The sequence below is a fragment of the Gobio gobio genome, assembly GCF_949357685.1.
Source record: "Gobio gobio genome assembly, chromosome: 10".
Lineage (NCBI taxonomy): Eukaryota > Metazoa > Chordata > Actinopteri > Cypriniformes > Gobionidae > Gobio > Gobio gobio.
The window spans coordinates 37371690-37397977 of record NC_137116.1 but is presented as its reverse complement, the minus strand read 5'-3'; the positions used below and the strand labels follow the sequence as shown (position 1 = coordinate 37397977).

Sequence of the window (26288 nt, the reverse complement as noted above, 5' to 3'; positions counted from 1 at the left end):
GCCCATGACATTAGTGGAAGGACTTGAGAGGCAAAAAAATAAACACCTTCGCAGGTGGCTCGGAATTCCTCCAAGTTTTACATCAATAGGGCTATACATCATGTCTGGACAGTTACTGTTACCCCTATCGTCATTGGTTGAAGAGTTCAAAGCAGCAAAGTGCAGGGCTGTGATGTTGTACAGAGATTCCAGCAATGAGAAGATCATAGGCGCAGGTGTCACCACAAGATCAGGATGCAAATGGGCAGCTGATGTAACAGTGGCACAGGCAGAGAGCAGGCTGAAGTTGAAGGACATCATTGGGAGCCAGTGCATGGGGAGACAAGGACTTGACAAAGACTACCCATTTCCAGCAACCTAACGCAGAGGAGAGAAATGATCCAGGCCGAGGTTCGTCACCTGGAGGAGGAATTGCAAAGGGCTAGGGCTGTGGAACTGGGAGTACATGGAGCCTGGACAAAGTGGGACTTGCCAACGTGAAAAATCACATGGCCTGAACTTTGGAGACTGGAGCCCTTTCACATTTCTTTTCTGCTCCGATCAGTCTATGATACCCTTCATATCCCCACAAATGTGTACAGGTGGGGAATGAAGGAGGACGCAGTGTGTAAGTTGTGTGGAGGGAGAGGCACAAATACTGGCAGGACATAATACTGCCAGGGAAGATACAGATGGTTCATGATAATGTCCTCCGAGCACTGACTGACATCTTGGAACAGGAGAGACGGAAAAAGTGTCAGTCCTATAAGAGCCCAGTGTCATCTATCCAGTTTATCAGGGAGGGAGAGAAGCCACACTCCTCCAAAAAGACCAAGAAGAGCGTCCTGCTGGAAGCACAATCATGGGAAAATAGACTGGACCTGGGACGGAAACTATGTTTTCCCCAGGTTGTTCAATCATCCCTAAGGGCAGATGTGGTCATCTGGTCTGAGGGGGGAAGAAGGATCATAATGATTGAGCTGACAGTCCCATGGGAAGATGGATGTGAGGAGACCTCAGAGAGAAAAGCCACCAAGTACCAGGACCTGGTCCAGTAATGCAGGGATAAAGGGTGGGAAGCCTGTCTATTTCCAATTGAGGTTGGTTGCAGGGGTTTCCAATCTGTTTGGAAGATGCTCAAAGCTTTGGGAATAACAGGAAGGGAGATGAAAACAGCTGCACGCAGGTTGGAGGGGTTGCAGAAAGAGCATCTTGTTGGCTTTGTAATAGGCGGGAGGAGTTGAGCTGGAAGCCAGGAGAAGATGGGCAGTGACTGGCGACCCACCAACTAGAGGATGTTGTGGTTTAGGGTCTACAACATCTGAAGAAAGTTGGATGCCACCTGATGATATCTGCTCCTGGCTGAAAGCTAGAGTCATAAGTAAGTGACTGCAGGAGGCTGCTTTTCATATGTATTTAATAGTGTTGGACTAATTTAAACAATGCCTGCATCATGAAGTGATTATAATACATCACCATAACGCGTTATTTATGCATGACAGTGCAGTTACCGTAGGTATTAGTTTTGCCATTAGCATTCGCCACTTAAACTATGCTTTGGAAAAAATGAGTGAAATCATAAGTTAACGACTCTTCATGGCAGACATGATGTTGTTGTACAATTCAGAAATAGCTTTTTTAGAACCTCTTTACTTGCAGCATTAACCACTGTGCTGTAAAGTGCAGTGTATCTTCTTTTTTTCAGTTATATTTCTGCCTGCTTTTACAAGTGTATTATTTTAAAAGAAACTATAACTAGGACTGTGTTCTGAAATTACAATCATTTAAATTTAAGCATGTCAATTTCCATATGCTCAAAAATAGGGATGACAGGTAAGTGGGTGGTTTATTGCACTTTTTGTCTATTTTTATTTTGTTTAATTCTTGTGTGATTCAAATTATGACTCCTTACAAAACCGTAACCTTGTTGTTTCATTCAGCACCTCTAATTGAAGTTTAAAACATGTATCTTGTATTGTTGGCTGTTGAATTACTAAACTGAAAGAAAAAGAACTAAACTCAATGCAATAAATTCTCTTTATTGAGTTTTGAGGTAACAGAAAGTTTAATCTTACATCAACCTCTCATCTTAAAAATTCATAGAAATTTAAATTCTTTATATGACCCTTACATTTTGTCCATAATTCATCAAAAAGTTATTTAATTTGCTTTCTATAGGTGTGTCTTTAGCATACTAATGCTGCATCTATTCTCCTCATTTTAGGTATTCTCTATTGTGAATGTGTCGTTTGTCAGGCTCTTGTTATAAAGCAGGCAGTCTGGTACTACCAAGTTTCTAGGTCGAGACAATCAGAGGAGCACTTGTTGTGTGGATTAACATTTGAGAAGTGATCCGGGCGCCGGATGCTTCTCTAACCCTGCTCAAACAGAGAGGTCCTGTGGGGTCCCTGATCTCTGAAGGTGGCCAGGCAGGTTAATGGGAGTCAGACAGGTGTCTCTGGCTCTCGCCCTATGATAATGACATGCCTTTGTTCTGCCGATGGTAATGTCTCTTGACAGGAACTCTCTAAGGCTGCAAAGGTCTCATCTAATCTCAGGGTTGCTGTGCACACCTAGTCCAAAACTGCCACAAAAAAAAAACACAAATTTGATGTTTAGCATTTAAAAGCCTTTTAGTTTTGGCAGCAGACAGTGTTACCTCATGATTCACTAGACTAGACTAAGATGTGTATATTTTTTTATTTATTTATATTGTGATAGGTGACAATGAGAAGTGCTGTGTATTTGCACATTTACTGATTCAAAATAATGGGAATTATCGTCTGTCATTAAGCTGATGTTTATATAGGATAGTAAATGGAAATAGATTTTTCATTATGCCTGTAGGTCTGTGTACCTTCTGGTCATTTTATGTTCTACTGAAAAAGAAATGAAATGGAGAAACGGAAATGGAAAAACATTTAAGAAACGGAAAAAAAATGAAAAATGAGATTACGCTTTAATATTTCTTTTGCATGTGTGGGCTGCCCTGAAACACCCCTTTTGTCTGATTAGTCAATTCTGTACTGCAACACAGTACGGGGCAACTGCAAGCTCACAATTTATTTTCAATGGAAGAGACACAGCAGGCGTATCAAGCTTGTTCACGTGAGTCCTGCGCTTACAGCGCAACATTTTTAAAAATCGCAGCAGGTACACGGATCTTTGTGTCCAAGTATATTGAAGGTGGATGATTTTCATATTGTTTTTCACCATACAAACACAAGAAATAATATTTTTTTTCATTCTGCTTTATACATATACACTATATTGCCAAAAGTATTGGGACACCCCTCCAAATCATTGAATTCAGGTGTTCCAATCACTTCCATGGCCACTGGTGTATAAAATCAAGCACCTAGCAGTTACAGACTGCTTCTACAAACATTTGTGAAAGAATGGGTCGCTCTCAGGAGCTCAGTGAATTCAAGCGCGGTACCGTCAATAGCTACAGACCTCCAAACGTCATGTGGCCTTCAGATTAGCTCAAGAACAGTGCATAGAAGCTTCATGAAATGGGTTTCCAAGCATCGGGTGCAGTGGTGTAAAGCACACCACCACTGGACTCTAGCGCAGTGGAGACATGTTCTCTGGAGTGACGAATCACGCTTCTCTGTCTGGCAATCTGATTGACGAGTATGTGTTTTTGGTGTTTGCCAAGAGAATGATACTTCCCTGATTTCATTGTGTCAAGAGTAGAGTTTGGTGGAGGAGGGATTATGGTGTGGGGTTGTTTTTCAGGGGTTGGGCTTGGCCCCTTAGTTCCAGTGAAAGGAACTCTTAATGCTTCAGCATACCAAGTCATTTTGGACAATTTTATGCTCCCAACTTTGTGGGAACAGTTTGGGGATGACTGTGCACCAGTGCTCAAAGCAATGTCAATAAAGACATGGATGAGCGAGTTTGGTGTGGAGGAACTTGACTGGCCTGCACAGTCCTGACCTCAACCCGATAGAACACCTTTGAGATGAATTAGAGTGGAGACTGCGAGCCAGGCCTTCTCGTCCAACATCAGTGCCTGAACTCACAAATGCACTTCTAGAAGAATGGTCAATATTCCCATAAACACACTCCTAAACCTTGTGGAAAACCTTCCCAGAAGAGTTCAAGCTGTTATAGCTGCAAAGGGTGGGCCAACTCCATATTAAACCCTACAGATTAAGAATGGGATGTCATGAAAGTTAATGTGCCTGTAAAGGCAGGCGTCTCAAAACTTTTGGCAATATAGTGTATGTTTATGCATTTGGAAGATGCTTTTATCCAAAGCAACTTGCGTTGCTTTCAAGGTTTACATTTTTTTCAGTTCATCCATTCCCTGAACCCAGCAATTTAACTCATGGCCTTCATGTTGCAAGCATTATCTGTTTAAGCTGCAGGAGCTGTATGTACCAATTAAAAATGACAAAATAATTCATATAATATAATAAAAAAGTGTAATATATTATGATAACAATTGTGACCTAATTATGTGATTATAATAATTAAAAAACATATATATATATATATATATATATATATATATATATATATATATATATATATATATATATATATATATATATATATATATATATATATATATATATATATATATATATATATATATATATACAGGTATATATATATATATATATATGTATATGTATATATATATATATATATATATATATATATATATATATATATATATATATATATATATATATATATATATATATATATATATATATATATATATACATATATATATACCTGTGTATATATATATATACCTGTATATATATATATATATATATATTCATACATATATATATATATATATATATATATATTCATACATATATATATATATATATATATATATATATATATATATATATATATATATATATATTCATACATATACATATACACATATATTACTGAACCATTTTATTTTAAAAAAGAGACCTCGTTGAATATCAGTGTTAAGGAAGTTTTAACTGATTTAGTGAATCAAACTAACACAATTGTTGCCACTGAAGTTTAAATCAGAGGCAATATTAAAGTGTTCATATCATAAGGAATTAAATTTTCCTTGATTATTTGATAAAAGTGTTAGTACTATGTACTATTAAAACTGTAGCTTTCACATCTCAAAATGTTCTTCCTAGGGAGATATATTAAACTAAGCTGCGAAAACATCTTTCAGACTTTCTGACATCAGACAGAAGGATACATGTATAATATAATATTTAATAAGTTATTTCACATTCAAACTTGTTGCATCACAACAACTGTTTTTTTTTTCATATATTCATTTGAATAAATAATGTTTTTTTTTTATATATATATTTTGATTAAAATCTAAACATATTTGGTATCACTTTACAATAAGCTCTTATTAGCTATTGCATTAACTAACATTAACTAACAATAACAAACAATGAGCAATACATTTGTTAAAGTATTTCAGGGGCCCAAACTGTTACAACCGTTACAACTTTGGCATTTTGTAGCTGTATTTTTCATAACAAATAATATAGATTAATAGAGAAAAAGTTAACATTGTCCTGAGCACTGTAATGAGGAGCCATCAATGGTCTCACCTGTAATTATATCCTTATTGAAACAAATGCTACAAGAACTACATTACTAGAATCAAGAGCTTTTAAAGGTCCCATGACATGAAAATGTCACTTTATGCTCTCAAGTCTCTCAGAACTCAGTCACTGATAAACTCGCACTGTAACAAAGCATAGCAACAAAGTCTCTCTGCAAATCCAGAGTCAGAAGGAACATTTATGCAGCCACTTTATTTTCCGACTTACAGAGGCATTTTTATTGCTTAGTTGCTCGATCCAGTGTTAGCGTCAGGTATGTTATATTAACCTACTATTTGTCATGTGGGAATCGGTGGGCGGGGCTACAGTGGTAACAATGTAGAAGTGTGCGTTGATCTCCTGCAGAGGCAGTCTTTCACCTATCTAATAGGCACATTCCATAATGAGTCGTTCTCTGGGCTTGGTTTCAATAAAAGCTGTTTTTGGACTAACAAGGAAGTTTTCAGTCCTAAAAATAACAGGATATTCTTATTTTATGATGACTTCTTAAATGTCAAAAGCTCAAGGAAAATTTGATTTCTCAATTAATGACCCCCTCCCCTAGCTCGTACATTTCATTTGTGCAGAGAGTCTGGCCACTCTCCATTGACAAGCGTTAACTTCCTTGAAGGCGGGTACTCCGTTGAAGTTTAAAACTATTGGATCTGCCCAGAGCCACTCTGGATCTGCCATAACCCATCGCTAACATTTGGTCGTGACGTATGTCATCAAACTAGCGCACAATATCAACGTCATCGTCCTCAGCCACCCCCTCTGTTCGCTGATTGGACCGGTTAAAATTTGACCGGAGAAAACCAGAGAATATACTGCAATCCCAGACGGAGTACAGAAAGAAAATGAAAATTGAGCGGAAGAATGTAGGAGGGCAGAGTCAGGCTACCCCCCAGTCTTTAATAAGACAAAATGTGTGGAGCTATATAACAATAATTTGTTTTCTGTCGATTAATGCATCCAAACAGTTGCTCACCTGTCTAATAAAACACATAATATATTAAAGCGGCTTTGATGGTTTCTACAAAATAAAACCAGAAATCAAGAGTAATGCAGGTATGATGTCATTGATAGGTGACGCACGGACACGGTCCGTGTCCTGGTTAAAAGTGCTTATTTCTCTGGATTTAAACATTTAAACATGTGGGATAATGTAAGTACACAAGTCAACAAAATATTTAACATTGTTTCATTGTTTTTTGGATATTTTAATAAAAAAATCATGCATTTTGTGCTTTTAACCAATGGTAACAAAAGCCTTACTGTAAAGTGTTACCAAATGTTTAAAACTTTAAAAGGAATTTAAAATTGTTTAATCATATTAATATATGATTGTTAATGTTTAGAGGAGGTTCAATTATGGCTAGCCCAAAATGTGTATAAGCCCTGAGCTAGAAAGTTTATCCGCTTTTCGATCGACACGGGTGAAGAACCTAGGTATTATTTTTGACCAGCTTTTAAAATTTGACAGACATATCTCCTCTGTTGTTGGATCCAGTTTTTATCAGCTTCGTCTACTGTCAAAAATTAAAAACGTTCTCTCCCCAAAAACTCTCGAAATGGCTGTTCATGCGTTTGTTACGTCGCGTCTAGATTACTGTAATTCCTTATATTGCGGTATATCTAAATCTCAAATTGCGCGACTTCAGCTTGTTCAAAATGCTGCTGCCAGACTTCTTTTAAAGTGTCGTAAACATGAACACATCACTCCGATTCTTAGATCCCTTCACTGGTTGCCGATTTGTCAGAGAATAGACTTTAAAATTCTCCTCTTCGTTTATAAATCCCTACATAACAAAGCTCCTGTCTATTTATCTGAACTCCTTCACTCCTATACTCCACCCAGAAGCCTCCGTTCTTGTGATCAGGCTTTGTTGGTCGTTCCACGCGTTAGACTAAAGCGTAGAGGTGAGCGTGCATTTGCGGTGGCAGGGCCACGACTTTGGAATACCCTGCCTTTAGAGATTAGGCTGGCCCCTTCCTTGTCTATTTTTAAGTCCCTGCTAAAAACTTTTTTATTTTCCTTAGTGTACTGATTACCGTGATATGTTAAACATTTATATAGGTGGTTTTATATTTTTATCTGGTTTATTTATATGTATGTGTGATATTCTTGCTCTTCTGTAAAGCACTTTGGTCAGCCTGGGGGCTGTTGGAAATGTGCTATACAAATGAGGGATGTTAACCGATGACCGTTTGACCGATGGTTGACCGTATCAACGTTAACCGATCAAAGTTGTCGGTTGTCGGTTAAAAAAAAAGAAAGTGATCTCTAAATTAGGCTATTATAGACAGTGGACTAAACGCCACTACAGTTAGCCATCTCATTCCAAAATCTTTTTGTGTGAAGTGAACAAATCCCTCACACTCAATCTTTCATAACTGGTTGTACTTAATAAACCAACAAAAAAATTTGGCGCGAGGTCACAGCGTTTGGGTTTGCGCGCTCACAAGGTTTGCGGTTAGAGCCAGGGCAGACGACAGTATGAAGTGTGCAAAGAAAAGTAGTGTGTGGGACCATTTCACCAAAAAGAACGACACACATGTAAGTTGCAACTTGTGTGATACAGTGCTTAATTAGAAGGCACACAGTGAGTTAGACCTGCCTTGGCCGGTGCGTCTTTTACGCATTCTGAAGGTGCCTGTTTTATCCATTGGTTTTATCGTGTTGCAGTCTATTAGACAACATTCCGCATAAGATGGGCTTACATTTGGAAATATATTACATCTACATTTCAGTGGTAACACATAAGGTGTTGATCATCATGTTTTTTTATTATTGTTAGCACTACCTCAGACTAAAGCGGCGTCTCTTCGGAGCTGTCATTTTAAAGGTCCCATGGCATGAAATTTTCATTTTATGAGGTATTTCAACATTAATATGAGTTCCCCTAGCCTGAACTTTGTCCCCAAGTGGATAGAAATGTTGATCGGTGTAAACCCGAGTTCTGGCTGTCTTTCTCTGCCTTTGAGAAAATGACAGGCCAGACTAGCCAATCCTGAAGTCTCCTGGTTTGACGTCCAAGCAGGAACGGTTACCTCCCTTTCCTCCACCCAGAGAATCTGGCACGCCCATGCAAGCGCTCGAGAGATCAAGGCTTGTGAACGAGTGAACGCTGGCAGTTTCTCAGTGTTTGGATGTTCAAATGAAAACAGAAGTCTTTTTTCAGTTCCTTCTGATCTGTGATCAGTGATTTCTGATGTGTAGCTAATTATTTATTATTCGTGCACACTCAGCGGCTTCTCTCTCTCTAGACAGAACGGTGTTTTCGTGTTTTCTATCTTGTGAGTCAGTGTTTTTGTACGTCCTCGTCGCGTCTATCTGTTCTAAAATGTGCATACAGTCGTGAGTTTCTGCTCAACATCAGCAGAGTAACATCTTTAGAGATAAACCTCACACACGCCTAAGCTCGGGCTGCACTGGCCGGTCGGCCTTCAACATCACCGACCCCCAGTACTGCATCTGGCCCACAGCGGAGGCGCCTTACGCGGCGTGAGATTAAGCAGAAGGGGGGTAAGCGTGAGCATATCCGGGCTAGGCAGCTTTCCCCACAATAAACTGGATTACATTTGATTACTGCTGTTGTGTCTTTGTTTGCGCTGTGTACTCAATTCGCGTTACTGACGCTTTTCATATGATAGGAACATATCTAAAAATAATGCTATTATCAACACTTACTCGTAACTCGTTCATCTCGACAGCTGTAATGGTACTTTGCATGTGTTACAAAGTTGGTAATAATGATGAAGACGGACTCGGTGTGACTGGGACTCGTGTTTATTCAGAACTCTCAGATACAAACACAATAAACTCGCGCTGACAGACAGCGCTCTCATAACTCAGTAGTTACTATAAATAACTTTGTTAGCAATCACTGAGCTCCGTCTCTGGTACATTAGTGATGTCTGGTTCGCGAACGATCTTTCTTTTGAACCAGTTCTTTTTAGTGAACCGAATCAGTTCACCAAATCGGACTGAATCGTTCTAAATGGTTCGCGTCTCCAGTCAGCGCTGATCCATAATTTACTAAAGTTACTAACTTTCTGACATGAGTGACAGTCCCTCCGACTAGAAATGACTAATAACCTGAAGTATATGCTGTAACTACAACAGTTCACTGAACTGAGACTGACAGAACTGATGTGAAGTGAACTCCGGTCCATCCCTCTGGCAGCAGCTTGTGCCTGCTCGTGCCTCGTAGACCTCGTTAAACCACGCCCTCTCCACTCTCCAATACAAACATCAGTATTGAAAAACTAAATTATGAGATTTTAAGATGTAAAAATCAGACTAACAATATAAGTACACCTCAGGAAACATTATAAAATAATTGAAAAATGCCATGCCATGGGACCTTTAAATGAGCTGCGGCAATGTTTCAAATGAGCTTCTAACGCTAGACAAATGCCTTTATTTTCAACGCGATCACCTTGTACCCAAACCATTTCGAAACTAAGGAGCCATTTGTCCTCCGATTACAAACAAGCTCCTCGGCGCCGCGTTTGCGGGACAGTGTGTGTGTGAGAGCGGGAGGCAGAGCGGCAGAGAGATGCGACAGAGTTGCGAAATTGCAGGTGCGGCTCGCAGCTGTTATTTCAAATAGCGCCGCATATTTTAAACTAATCGGTTAACCGGTTTCAACCGGCTAATGAGGCTCGGTGGTCGGTCAAGAAAATGTTTAGTTTTCGCCATCCCTAATACAAATAAAATTGAGCTTGAACTTGATTGTTAATGTGTGTTTTCTGTGAATGTCCAATATTTTGTCTTAAAAGTGTGATACACAAATTAATTTGTTCTTTGCATAATCTGGTTGTAAATATGCCGGTTTTCTGTGTCTTTTTGTTGGGCAGAGAGCAGATGTTGGTCTGTCAGCCTTGACCATCACCCCTGAGCGGGAGAGCGTGGTTGACTTCACCACACGCTACATGGACTACTCCGTCGGTGTGTTGTTGAGGAAGGCAGAGAGGACAGTGGATATGTTTGCATGCCTGGCCCCTTTCGACCTGTCTCTGTGGGCATGTATAGCCGGCACGGTGCTGCTGGTGGGCACTCTGGTGTATCTTCTCAACTGGTTGAACCCTCCCAGACTGCCGATGGGCTCGGTCTCCTCCACAACCCTCTACAACTCCATGTGGTTTGTCTACGGCTCCTTCGTTCAGCAGGGTGAGTATGTGCGTGAGCGTGTGTTATGCTTTGTGCTGGAAGAAGAAAGGAGATTCAAGAGCGAGAAAAAAGTAGAGATATCGAGAACAGCAGGGCAGAAAGATAATTTTAAGTGCTCACTTTCTGTTTCAAGTGTGTCTGTGTGTAATGCTAGATGTGTGTTTTGTGCTCCAAAGATTATATGTGACAAAGGGAGAAAATGACAAATATAGAGAGAGTCAGAGGAAAGTGAAAAATTATATGCAAATCATATCTGCACTTTCTGGTTTTCCTTCAAATTCTTAAAGGTCCAAAAGCTGTTTTTTGGAAAAAAGATGGGAAAAATCTAAATCTATGAGCAGGAAAAAGGAGGGGTAATCTTCACAAAAGGCAAACAAGCAAAACAAAGAAGAGAATGAGTAAAAAACATTTAGTGTGTAAGAGGAGGAGGGAAAGAGGAAACCTGCATCAGTCACTATGAGGGTTTTGTATCCTCAACATGCTGAGTGAACATCAATTGATATCATTCATTACCAGCAATATTTTGGCATGTTTTGCTACAGAAGGCTTGTGAAGGCCAATTCCAGTTTTATGGCTGTGACATTTGCAGTCACAATGTGAAATGTAGCTTCTGAGAGAAAGTACTAATTATAACAAACCATTTGTATGCCCTTTTCTAAACCCCTGCAGATCTCACTGTAGATCTGTTCCTTTCCCATTTTAGGGAAATTAATTTGGAGTATGAACGAAACTTTTAGTGGTTGACCGATATTGTTTTTTAAAATGGCCAATGCCGATATCTTACAGAGCAGGGTGACCAATGGCCGATATAAAACCGATATATATTATAGATCATTTATATGTATTTTAATTCATATTTAATAAATTAGAAACATGAAAATAAACTTGCTTATACTTTAGATGGCAACTTCTTGATTCTGCAATCATATTACAGTATTTTTTCACAAATAAAATAAGTGTTTAAAAATATATGAATAAAAAGGAAGTAAACTGTAGGCTAACAGGGCACTCTGGTAAGTGTGTGCGCACTGGTAATTATTTCAAATACAGACAAGGTAGCACTTATTTTTACATACAGCACTGTGTAAAATACATTAATATGACATAGTTGTCAACTGAGTATAGCGCAGCACATTTTAAAATCAAGGATTTAAAGTTTGTCACATCTCCAGTAATAGGCGGCGATTTTAGTTTCTGCAGGTGCACTGTAAAAAATGTAAGGCCTCTCCAATTCAAAATTTTCTAGTGAGCGATCACATCAAAATTTTTCAATTGGCCAAATTGAATTTCTGTGAATCAAATTTTATCCATTGTGGCAACAGTCTGTTAACATGGGCTCAATTAGAAATAATATGTTGAGCCAATGGAAAAATGTAATTTACCAACACTGTAAAAAATGTCAGGCCTCTCCAATTTAAAATTTTCTAGTGACCAATCACATCTAAATTTTTGAATTGATAAAATTTAATTCACAGAAATTCAATTTGGCCAACTAAAAAATTTAGATGTGATCGGTCACTAGAAGAATTTTTATTGGATAAATGTTTTACAGTGAAACTGTGAGATCCAAGGTCCAATTAAATGTTTTAAATTGTAGTCACAATTGTTTTTCTCACTGCCCAAGAGACAAAAATGACTAAAAACATGGCCTAAATATATTAAGCAAAATACAGAACACAGACAACAGGGTTGACATTTTATCACATTACTTTATTAACAAGTAAATTCCAACACAGGATATTTGGTGAAAATACCTTATTTTCATAAAGGAAAAACTCTGAATACATTCAATAAGACTTCTGCATAACAGGATGTCTTAATGTGGTGAAGAAAACGCAGCACTGCATAGGATAAAAACCTGCAAATAAAAATAAAAACTAACATTAATGACATAGTTCCCCTGCATCACATCTGGCAAATGACAGAACAGAAGTTACTTCATTATATAATGAGGATGAGACGAATGAATGGATGAATAAGAAAATCACGAGCTTGACGTGTTTGATAATAAAAGGCAATAACTCAAGCCCTGAAAGAGGCCGACTCCAAATGCAATCTAACGGCTCCGGGTCGCATGGGACACATATCACACAAATTACTTAATTTACTTATTACCTATTGTTTTAGACATATAAGACATGAGGAAAATAAAACTATTGGCTACCATTAGAGTAAACGAGGTAAACGAGAACACATGCATGAAACCAATGAATGCATGAACTCGTGATTCTAAATGTCTTTTTAACTTCATACCGGGTCATAAAGCAAAACTCTGGAGAATAATTTCAGTGCTAAATACTCACCAACGTCTTTGTGAGATGAATATCTGCCACTCCCGCGCTCCACATTTGAAATCTCCACATGAACGGTTTTCTTCAAGCGCATTTTGCGCATGCGTATACCGTTTTTTGGACGTAGGACGTAGGATTTTTCACTTCGACTTCATAGATTGACTGAGCACAATTAAATATGTTCGGTGAATATACAATTTTAATTTTGAGTGAAGACCTTAAGCTATAATTAGTACAATGCATCTTTTTGCACGGGGATAATTATTTGGAAGTAATTTATTGGGCCAATATGTAATGATCAATTTTCACTATTTTTCCCCAAAAAAATGTTTTACAGTGTGGGCGAATTCACTTCACATGGAGCGACCGTCACGCACAGAAACACAATAATGCAGGCTACAAATGCTCACTTCGAAAGATCGAAAGTGCGTACCTCGTGCGGTGGATAAACAATACAATTTTGTTTAAAAATTATATTAGAAAGCATTAATACGTTAAAATTGAGACCTAAATGAGGTTGCGTTCCTTGGGTAAACACTTCATTATCCCATGGAAAGGTTGACATTTATCATGAATTGCACTTAACCAAAAATCAGTGAATTTACATGAGCAGGTTAAAATGATGATGATTATAATAAGACAGCCTAATTGCTCCCTTGTATCTGGGTCCATTTCTTTTCTAATTGCAATCTATGCTTCTTTTTGAAACACGCTCATTATGGTGAGAATTCAGTTTATTAATGTGCTTTCATCAGACCAGTGAACCGAGTTCCGTGTTTTTTTAGGATGAAATTGTTTAAATGGAGCTGATTACATACTGTGGAATAGGCTACGGCACCAGAAGCAAACAAAGACGGAAACGCATACACACGATTGCGCTGTGTGCTTACATGCATTCCCCCAACCACTTAAAACATCACTATCATCCTTTTGTCTTGCAGTCCTGTTTGATGTTTTGTGGAGAGCTGGTTGTACAAATACACCCGATCTCTAAAACAAGAGTGGGGCGAGGAGGGACGTAGCTGGAATGGCATAGCTAGAGTCAGTCTCTTTGATGAGTCACTTTCATCTGCCTCACAAAGACCTCTGCCTCTCTCCTCTGATGCTTCTTGACTTTTTGTTTCATATATCCCCCTTAAACAAATGTAATTTTCACATTCCTTTCTTTGCTCCTGTATCTTATACAGAGATCAATTAAATGTTGTGAACTACATGTGTTGTTTCATATCAGTATTTTTGCATATTGTTGGACCTTTGCAGTTCATGGTAACTGATTGCAGTACATGTTAAAATACTTACTGTTTTCAAAAGTATAGCCACAACATGTAAAATGTGTTACACATATGACAATGTGTAAAGCCTAAAAACATAAAAAATTTAAACAACTTCACACCTCAAATTAATTATTCTTTCACTTAAATAATTAAAGGGGTGGTAAAACACATTCTTTCGAAGACTTGATTGTGTTTGTGGGGTGCACTGTAACGTGTTCATGCTTCGTTTTTTTTAAAAATCATTATTTTTCATATATTTGACCTTTATTCTACACTGCTCTGTCCCTCCTTGTAAAAACGGTCTGATGGTTTCCGGGTTGTATGAAGCCAGTCCCTCAAAAATACGCAATGGGCTCAGATTGGTTAGCTGGCCCAGTGTGTTGTGATTCGCTAACCGCCTAGTGCACGTTTGTCGGAAACGTCACGCCCCCTACCTTTACAGGTAGACTGTGCTTTGGGTAGGATTAGAAACAATGCCGTCAATAAAACCATACCAATTTGAGCCCGAATCAGACCCAGAACATTTTAGTGAAGATGATCGAGCAGAACCTGTTCAGTCCTCAAGAGTAAAGACTGCAGATCTATAGTGATCGTTACTGAATGGCACTGTTACTTTTGTATTTTTAGAACGATTATAGCCAAATATCTGTCGCAAGAACTATTAACCCAAAACTAACACTAAACATTGGCTTTACTAGTAGCCAAATCAAACACAGAACCATGTTTAGCATGCCTGTAGATAAACAATACATAAAAGCTCTAATCAAAGAATAATTTACACTAATGCCAAGTTTGCTGTTGAGATTTTAACGTTAGTGTTTGTAACGTTAGGTGTTCGTCGGATAACGTTAAGTATGAATGAGCATTTAACAGACTGGTTTGCAGAACAGCGTTGTCATGTGTGTACTTACTTGCTACAACGTACAATTAACAATACGAACTATTACAGGAAAACACATCGATGAAAAATAAATCATTCTTACAGGTTGTGGCCCGTAAACAGCTTCTGTTTTTAAATCCATCTTTCAGGACAAGCCGTTGTGCGAATCCTTCATTGAACTCGCGAAGATTGTGGAAGCTTTCCTCCGTGAAATGTGCAGCGGGAGCCGCGCGCGCCCGTTGTGCATTCACACTGGCAGCGTTTGTCTCGCGCAGTGGCACTGGCTCGTGTATTGCAAATACTGACGAATATTGTCCATTATGTCACATTTTCCGGTCTTCTCCTCCGACCCCTGTCTGTCGAGTGCTTTGATTAATGATGGGCAGCATATATCTGCTGCAAATGCGACCTGTTCCCCTCTGTCTCATACACACATGCATATAACATGTTGTATGTTAAACGCACTGCAACACACCCCTGTCCCTAGGAAGGCTGAACAAAGTGGACCTGCAATCCGGATGAAAATAACAGCTTGTCGTCGGCATTGCGGCAACAACACTCCAGCCTACTAACCACAACAACGCAGCGATACAAAATGGCCTCGCCCCCCTTATTCTCGTAGGAGGGGTTTATGTAAATATTGGGGCTGGTGATGTCAGCAACCTTGGAGGAATGTCTGTAGTCGCCTACCGGCTGTTTGCTGTAGTCCTTAGAAATTGATTTCTTTAAAAGCAAATATCTCCCTTTGCTTTAAACTTTGAACGTTGTAACTTTGCAGATGTTGTTTATGCTCAAGCAGCAACATTACACGCTAGCTAAAGTTAGAATAGTGAAATAGTGGTTTACCACCCCTTTAAATAGTAAGAATGATAATAAATACCGTAACCTTTTTTTCTGCTTATAAAGAAAACTATGGATGAATAAAAATAATTTTTTGTAGTAATCAACATCATTTTGTTGATTGAGCTTAATTTGTATTGATCTTTTTTTTTTCTTTTTTTTTTAAGAACCTGAAGCAAAACCAGCTGAGTTAAGTTAACAGTATTTCATTTTTTTCAGTCTTTAAATTTGTAAAGCTCATGACACAGATAACACATGCTGAGTAAACTAAGCCCCAGTTGGTTTTGAATGATTTTGAATTAAAGGAGCTTTTTTTCACATCTTTCAAACCCCAGAAGAATTTGTGGAAATGTTTCTTTATCTGTGTGCATTTGTAAGTAAAACGTGTAGATTCGTAATTAATGCCAGGCTCCCTGATGTCTCAAGCTTACTAAAGGAACCACTTTAATTAACTGAGAAAAAGCATTTGTGCTATAAGATCTTTGAAGCCACCCGCTGATCGCTCCATAACCTTTCTTGCATGTACTGTAGCAAGCACTGTAATTCACATTTTTCCCATTATAATGGCCAGTAATCCTGATAAGCGCTTTCATAAATAACACTTTTGTACTGTTTCACTATAGACACTGCCACACCATACAGATGTTTAACTTTGCAAAATGCAAGTACTGTAATTAGTATGTTTTTTTTTTATATTAAATTCATATATATTATACATGGATGGCTTCAGGAGGGCAACAGCAACACTGCTATTTGATTTGCATTTGCATTTGATTTTGATTTGGTTTCTATGGCATACTTGTGTTTAGGCACTCACATTTTCTTTGGAAAATGTTTTTTCTTTCACATACATTCTTTGTATCCACTGAAATAGGAAAGTCATGGTTATGTTTGATAGTAGATCTCAAGTGTGTTTTCTGTGTCTTGCGGTTCATAAGTCATCACTGAGATTGGTTAATTCAGAGTAGAGACCTGCACTCCTGCGGGACTACCGTGGGACCCAACGCAATCAAGTTCGGGCGGGACTAGATTTGATGGCCGAGTGCGGGTTCTGGCGCGGGCGGCAAGGTACTCGTGTGTATGCGGGTTGCGGGAGAATAAAACTATTCGTGGGACTCATGCGAAATAGAATATCTAAATAGATATCTAAAAATAAAACATCTAAAAACAAATAAATTGTTATTCATCTGTTGCACAAAAGCAACAAGAACAACAAAAACGATTTACAGGCGAGCATAGGTAGACTTTCTATTTATAACATGTTTTTGCTGCATTGGGCAATGTAGCCAATCACGGCCATATGTGTTGATTTCTAGAACACAATAGTCAATAAGATGCATTTAAGATAGAATCCACTCACCGCTCAAAACATCTGAGTTTTTGTTCAGTGCTGAATTCTGCATGCTGGCAAATCCTCAGATTATAACAAAGAAAGTGTAGACATTATGGAAGATTCATTGTGCAGTAAGCTTCATTGATAACATAGCTTTGTGAGATCGCAATGAACTGAGATGATAGCTTTTTAGGAATTATTAAGGGAGCTCACTTTGTGTGCATTCTGCCTCGCCAAACCATGCACGCGCTTGCTTTTATATTAAATTACTTGAAACTGTTTCATGGACGAACAGAAAAAAAACTATTTATACTTTTATGCAGGCTTTTGTGGGCAGGAGCGGGACAAAACATGAATGATGCGGGCGGGAGAAGGTAACATGTTTTTGCGGCAGCGGGACAGAATCCTGTGGGGAACGGGACTGAAAAATCTGTCCCGAGCAGGTCTCTAATTCAGAGTGATATGGCATCTGAAGAGATTGAGGTAAAATATTCTACAGGAAGGTGGAAAAAATAGAAAGAGGGAGAAATGACAGATTCAGTAACCCTACCTTTTGATTGTCTTACGTTTAGATGAGTTTCTGTTGCACACAGATGCATAATTCAATTCAAACTGTAGGTTGTCAGACACATAGACATTCAGTTAAAGGTAGGGAGGCAATTTGTTTTACTTTTTTTGTCATATTGGTTGAAACTCAATTCTCATCCTGATAGCAATCAATAACAGTAGAAGTGATTTAAATATTACAACGTGCTAATATCTTCTGTGGAAGTCTCAGGACCAAAAAATTTGTTAAACACCATTGTATTTGTTCCGAATGCAATGATACGATGTCCTACCTGCCTGTCAACTTTCATACCTCCACGCACCCTACTCGCACAGACATTGCATGCCATCAGCGCGTTCCGTAAGGCTATGCAGAGTCACTGAGTGCCACAAACAAACAACACTTTTTACAGTTCCTCCTGAACCAAAACAACGAGCTTATGCTGCATTCACACCATGTCATAACCGTAATTACGAAATTTCTACCCAGAGCTGTTCATTGTGCACCAAACTGTCCTCAGACTCGTATTTATGCATTTCTGTCAGGACCACTATCGTCAAAGATGATTGACAGTTAGCATACAGTTTGGATTGGCGGGATGGTTCTATTCTGGGCAAGAACTCCCTGCGCATCCATGCAGCCTAGCATGGATAAGAGCAGGGAGAGCAGCAATAACCCCCCTTGGGGTAAACAGAACCAGCATAATTTATTGCAGATATGATTAATGTTGATTTTTAAATGTACAAAATAAATCGGGAATTTAGTCTGATTCAAGGGGAATCAGAATACCAAGTCCTGACTGGACAAGAGGAGCTGGGTATGGAGGAGGGTAAATGAGCTCTGGAGAAACGCGATAGCTGCTGATAGTACTGAAGGAGCTTACATATGTATGCTGTGATAGACGTCGTATTCCTATAGGTAGACGTGATCAGCTGATAGTCAGCTGATGCGAGCTTGAATAATGTGACCTGCCAGAACTGACGCTATACGCTTGATTTCTGTCAACACTATCAATGTTGAATCTGCAGCAGTCACGTGGTACAAGTAAGAGATCTGTAAGTTGTTTACTTTCATTATTAATTTAAACTTCGTCTCTCGTCATGTCTTTTGGAGGAGGCGTGGCTTTGAAAAGAACGCTATGAAGGGAGGGGGGGATCTTTTGCTTTCAAAGCTATCTTGCTATTGCTAGCCACTCCGAAATTGCCTATCTTACCTTTAATATGTGCAGCATTCTCTTCTGTTGCCCCCAGGTTGTGTTCACACATCTGTTTAACTCGACCCCCACTCCTCAAACCAACCCTTACATGCATACACACACTAAAATGTGTGGTGTCACAATGAATATGAGGGCCGCAGGCCCCTATCAGCGCTTTCATCTCGGCTCTTCTCTCTTATTCCTTTCATCTTCATTCTGACTGAGCTCCCCCTCGCTCCGACATCAAATCTGAAATATGAAAAGTGCATTCTCGAATGTTGTAGATTTCACTCTCTTTTTTCAGCCGCATCATGCGTCAGTCTGAAGAGAGACATTATAATGGCTTTGAAGAACCCTGTTTTTGTCTGACACTTAGAGAGGAGAACAGAACGAGCTATTTTTTTTTTCTTTTTTTCATTCTTTTTTCCTCATACCACATGTCCTTTACCTTATCGCTGACACACAGAGACCCAGCACTGGGTTCCTCAGCATGGCACAGGATTTGCTCTGACTACCATTTGCTTTAATCTGTACAACCACGGGCAAACCAGCACACAAACACCCTTGGTGGCTTGCGGGTCTTTGCCTTCCCAGAGTTTGAGCTCACTGACGGCCGCTCAAAGACATGGACAGAAAGCCCCAGATGACCCTCCGGCCAAAAATTAGACAAACCGAGATGATGTTCTTTGAGGGAACTGCGTCAAATCTTGTCGCAAATATCACCCTAGAGGGCCTGCAAGCTTTGAAAGGTTTCAGAGGGAAATTATTTTTTTAAAGGCCAGGGTTCTTTGACATTTAAGGCCAAGGACACCCTGTTGAGTATTGTTTAAAATGGGATGTTGCATTTTAAGCGTAGCCTATAGTGACGTGTTTAGTAACATACAAAGTAACACTTTAGAATACGGTTCTGCACAGGAACAAATGAGTAACACAATATTGACAATCTAGTAACTACTAACTGATTAATGAATTAGTAAGTAATAGTCCATAGTCGAATGTAGTTCATTCTATTATCTAATCAATGACTACTATTTTTTCATACCTCCCAGAGGACTACTAAGAACTACTATATGCAGGTTCATAATTAATATGAATAATACATAATGTATAATTAATTCTAAAGTGAAGATGGTAACCCACTAGTAATGACTCAAGTATTACCAAATTATTTGAATCAGTATTCTAAAGTGAAAAAACCTGATAACTCTCTAGTAATGAAAGAAATGTAAGCTTTTGAGGTTTTTAAGTATTTGATAGTAATGTCGCATGTGTTTCTACATCTTTCAGAAGGAACTACTAATTACTGTTTGGATCAGTATTCTAAAGTGGAAAGCATGATAACTCCCTAATGACCGAAGTCATTGTAAGCTTGTGGTTTTTGTAAGGTTTTGGATAGTAATTCCTTCCAATGGATTTGGTAACACTTGTGTCATTACTAACTATTGTTTTCTCTTTAGAATTAATTATACATTATGCATTATTCATATTAATTATGAACCTGTTTATAGTACTTCTTAATAGTCCTCTGGGAGGTATGAAAAAATAGTAGTTACTGATTAGATAATAGACAACCACATTAAACTGAGCAATATTACTTACTAATTCATTAATTAGAGAAACGTTAATATTGTGTTACTCATTACTTCTGTTGTAGTTATTCATTAATGACAGAACAGTATTCTAAAGTGTTATAAACTAGTCCTTATTATAATACGTTAAAATATTTATTATATTTGTTATATCTAATATATTTGGTTGAAACTTATATTTTGGAGAACCCGGTTATTAAAGGGTTAGTTCACCCAAAAATGAAAATTCTGTCAGTAATTACTCACCCTCATGTTGTTCCAACCATGTAAGACCTTCGTTCATCTTCGGAACATAATTAAGTATATTTTTGATGAAATCTGAGAGCTGTCTCACTCCTCCATAGGCTTTCAGAGGGACTGAAACTTGATGGCCCAGAATAGTAAGTAAAAACTTCATTTAAGGAGTCCAAATGACTACAGTGGCTCTGTATTAAGTCTATCATGCGACGAAAATACTTTTTGAGCGGAAAAACAACAAAAATAACGACTTTATCACACTATTATTGTTGTTCAATTTGAGCCTCTGACGAGAGTCCGCGGGAGTGCCACGACGCATGCGCGAGAACTGAGATTAACCCTACTCCGAAAGAGTGAGCAGCCAGTCAAGTAGTAGTAGAAGAAGAACGCCGTAATCTCAGTTCTCGCGCATGCGTCGTGGCACTCCCGCGAACTCTCGTCAGAGGCTCAAATTGAACAACAATATTAGTGTGATAGTCGTTATTTTTGTTGTTTTTCCGCTCAAAAAGTATTTTCGTCGCATGATAGACTTAATACAGAGCCACTGTAGTCATTTGGACTCCTTAAATGACGTTTTTACTTACTATTCTGGGCCATCAAGTTTCAGTCCCTCTGAAAGCCTATGGAGGAGTGAGACAGCTCTCAGATTTCATCAAAAATATACTAAATTATGTTCCGAAGATGAACGAAGGTCTTACATGGTTGGAACAACATGAGGGTGAGTAATTACTGACAGAATTTTCATTTTTGGGTGAACTAACCCTTTAAGCAACCCATTGCCTCCGCTGGCCTTCCTCTTTCCTGCACATGGAACTGATTTCATCATCCTCCAACCCTACTGTGCATAGAGAGGATATGTAATGCATGCAATATTGGAATATAACTCAGCACTATATGATTCATCATGAATGTTTAAGGGAGATTAGTGTATAATTTCAGACCTTGCTGTGAATCGCCACTGGGAACTGAGATGTAAGCCACCTCACAGCAGTACTCCCACAGTACACAGCTCGACATGCTATAAGTATAAATATGCTTTCACACAAACAGTTTGCACGCACGCACACTCTCTGATATAGACAATCATTCTTATTATCAATGTTGAAAACAGTTGCTTTGCTTAGTATTTTTTTATAGATACTATTATGATTATTTTTGCAGGGTTCTCTGAAAGTTCAAAAGAGCAGCGTTTATTTGAAATAGAAATAGTCTCCGAGCAGCATGCAATAGTGGTTTTCTTGAATGAATAGATAGTGTATTTAAAAGAATCGGTTGAGCTAATGATTCATTGACTTACTCAAAGACCGTCACTTTGCCCCTACTGGTATAATGATGTAACCTGCAGAAAGAGTCACTGAAGAATCCACAGAATGCCCGGACTGTCATCCGTGTGGAAAACACTATCATATAAATGAGTCTATAAAATGTGGTAGAGGGACTTGAATTTTTTTTAATCAATTTTTATTTGAACCATCCAAACAAATTGATTCACTGGAATGAATCAGACTTTACAACGATACATATGAGAGAGCAAGGAATGTCAAGTTGTCTTTGTTTGAATATTATGAGTTCAGATTAAAATGGTCATGCCACACCGCACTGCTTGTTACTGGAAAAGCTACATTACTTTGAAAACAGCTGAACTGATTAATACTGATTAAAGTAAGCATGGCTACTTTTTGTTCATTTCTACTCAGCATTGGTTTGGAAACAAGCTCGTTGCATATACAGTAACACCACACACACAAACCCGTGGTTCTCTTTGCTCCCAGTAGAGTCTCTTGTCAAGGCTGTTTCTTGTATAATTGGGGCAGATCTATTTCAAGTGGATACTGTTACACAGTTATGAGAGAATACAGCGGTGAGAACAAAGATGAAATGTGGAGAGCAGTTGAGTGAATCTATTTGAGGGATGCAAAGACTCATCCTCACTCACTCTCCCCTCTCCCAGGGAGCCCCACACAGCCCATGCGAAAGATTACTCATTTCCAGCCTCACCTCACTTTTCTCCTTTCATTAGTCTGGCCCGTTTAGACAGCCAGAGAGGTGCCGAGGCCCTCGGCTGCGTGGAGTCATAATTATTACTGACATGCTCAGCCTGCCCCGCCTCCCCGCTGACCTAAACTAGAGGAGTGTGATGGGGAGGGTCGACTCCACCCGTCACACTGTATGACCATAAGCCGATCTCAGAGTTGACATCTTATTTGTTTCACATAATCAGACTGTGGGTGGCACTTCACAAAAGATGGCAAACAGAAGCAAGGGGGCATAATTAGTTGTCAGGTGGAATTGTCACTACCATTTCACCATTGTTTTAGGTTCAAAACTCAGTTTTGTTGTGTTCTGGCCTGCTCAGTTAGCAATATTTTGTTTCCCAGAATGTTCTGGGAATGTTCGTGTTTGGTTCTCAGAACGTTCCCAAAATCAAAATTCTTAAGTTCTCTCTTTTCTTTACGCAAATGTAATGTTCCTTTCAGGTTTGGAGAAAGTTCTCCTAAAATGCTCTCACTACATGACTTTAGGCTGGATTTTACTGTTGCAGACAGATTTCCAAGGTCTGCGACAAAACCCCTGGATCGCAGCCAAATCGATGCTTGTTGCGGTCGCTGATGCTCGTCAAATATGAGCATGTCATCGACGTGATCCGAGCCTGTCTCTAGTAGTCACAGACGCTACGATATTTTCAAACCTGTTTGATATTATTGCCAGGTGATCTTGTAGTGTGAGCGATGAAACAACATGGGAAACTGCTCTAATGATTTCATGCACCATCAGTGTTGCCATGTTCTTTTCCCCACGGAATTGGGCTACTTTAACACATATTTTATTTACCATACTTTTTTGCTTTATGTATTTCTGCCCAATTTTCATTTTTTGTCTCATCTTTTTTCTGCACATATGACTTGAAAAGGGAGCATGTCTTGTGTCAATTTGTGTGAGAAAATGTTTTTCCGTTGTTGGTCAGGGTTGCCACTTGGCCAAAGGTCTTATAGTTTGGGCAGCCTATCTGTGTTGTGTAGTAGGAGCGCTGTTAAGACAAGATGACGACAGACGACAAGAACACTTGTTTTGTTGTATGAACATCATGGCGATTCATGTAGTCTCATAGTTCTGTGGTGTGCTTCAAATCCACTAAATTCCAGTGTCAGCCCATTGAGAAATACCAGTTCGTTGGCAGAAACTGCTAAACGCCACTTACCTTTGCCAGCAAAAGCCTCTAAATCAACAGATACCAATCAGAAGACGCAAATATAATCATTTGATTTCAAGATGAATGCCAGTGTGCGTATGAGCCAGCTTTCAGTTGCAGAGCTGCAAGTTTTTATCATGCTTTGACCATCATTACAGTGGCAATAACAGGATTTCGTGAGTAGCAAGTAAACACAGTGTTCCTTATGCTGCTGTAAAACTCTATCAGAAACGGACTATGTCTTTTTGTCCAAAGAGGGGGACAGTGACATTTGTTAAATACCAATGAATTGAGCAAAGTGACATTTTTGAAAGTAAGGCATTTCTATAACTGACCAATAACCTTTTCATTGCCATAAAAGTGAAATTACTGAACCTAAACATAGAAGAAAAAAAAAGCTAATTTAAAAGAATGTTAGAGGGACCTAGAGGTTATTGCATCTGAGCGCTTCATATTATATCTTATCCAAACAAACATGAATATAATGTTGTAGGTTCAAATCTTTTTGTTTTCTGGCTTTAAAAAGCCTACACTGCTAACATTTTTTGGTTCCCAGTGTGAATGTTAGTGTTCAGTTCTCAAAGTGTTCCCAGAATAGACATCCAATGTTTTGAAGAACATTCCCCTAATATTCTTCAGTCCCCTAAGAGTAAATAAGTAAATTTGTTAGTATTGTTATTGTTGTTGTTATTTTGCACATGAAAACCCATCAACTAAATTGTCAACTTTTTTTTTAAACCAGTGTACCATTGTAAATCCAGCCTGTTCATGTGTTCTGCATTTTATCCAGCCTGCCTCAGAGCGTTTAACATGAATACTAAGAGGTCCACGCAATCTTAATTTAATTTGCCATACTATATGTACAATTATGCAGTTCTCCTTAATGTAATATTTGAAACCCAGGCTCTCTTTAGGGTAACCTCTCCCTTTAATATAATTGATTTTTCTTAAAGTATGCTGATATCTACATAAAGCTCTGTAACATTGATTTATTTTTACTGCAGTTTGAAATATCCATTACACTTGTGCCATGTTTGCTCTATGCCCTTGCATTTAGTAACAAGCCATGCTCCATATAAGGCTACATAGACTAGGGCATAGACACAATAATACAGTCAGGAGTCACTTTACATTATATTATGCTAGTGGGTAACACCCACCTAGTCAATTTACTAGACTTACCTGACTCCAATCTGAAATCGAACTGCATGTCTTTGAGGAGCAGGCAGTATGTGCCATCCCCACATGCTTGTGTGAGGCAGTGTGCAAAATGCAGCATAGTTAGTCAGTGCTGCAAGTTCTGTAATGTTAGCAGAGGTCTTTTGAGGTTAAATTTTGTCTGAATTAGTGAAAACTCTTAAGTCATGTTACACACACACCACCGGTCAGAAGTTTGGGATTGGTAAGATATGAAAGAAGTCTCTTATGCTCACCAAGGTTATTCTGATGGCACAGCTGAATTTCCAGTCTTCAGTGTCACATGATCCTTCATAAATAAATCTAATATGCTGATTTGGTGCTGAAGAAACATTTCTTATCATTGTTAATGTTGAAAACAGCTGAGCTTTTTGTGGAAACAATTATAGGCCTACTTTTTTGTCAGGATTCTTTGATGAATTGAAAGTTCAATATAACAGCGTTTGTTTCCGTTTTTTGTGATGTTATAAAGGTCTTCGCTGTCACTTGGGATAAATTTAATGCAGCCTTTGCTGAATAAAAGTGTTAATTTCTTTAAAAATAAAATGTTACAGACCCCAAACATGCATATAGTTCATCTGGTTATTATGGAAGCTTGTTTTTTTGTTTTGTTTTTACGCATAAAAGGGAGTTTACATCTCACAATTCTGATATAAACTCACATGATATAACATCATGATTGTGTGATATAACATCAGAATTGCGAGATCTAAAGTCAGAATTGTGTGATATAAAGTCAGAATTGCGTGATATAATGTCAGAATTGCGTGATATAAAGTCAGAATTGTGTGATCTAAAGTCATGCGTGCTTATATCTCGCAATTCTGACTTTATATCACGCAATTCTGACTTTGTCTCGCAATTCTGACTATAACTTGCAATTAACTTTAATTATTTTCTCTGAATTGTGCGATATAACCTTGCAATTACCAATCATTAATTCCAATTCTGAAGGGAAATAAAGGCTGACTTTTTTCT

General features: G+C 38.5%; 1 protein-coding gene across 1 annotated transcript in view; it reads left to right on the top strand.

The window, feature by feature from the left end:
- grid2 (glutamate receptor, ionotropic, delta 2) overlaps positions 1-26288 on the top strand; it is a gene marked incomplete at both ends in the record, with an annotated part of 524276 nt that overhangs the window by 409145 nt on the left and 88843 nt on the right. Inside the window, one exon of the mRNA XM_079827346.1 lies at positions 10425-10737. Coding sequence (XP_079683472.1) covers positions 10425-10737 — 313 coding nt within the window. The remainder of the gene's footprint in view (positions 1-10424; positions 10738-26288) is intronic.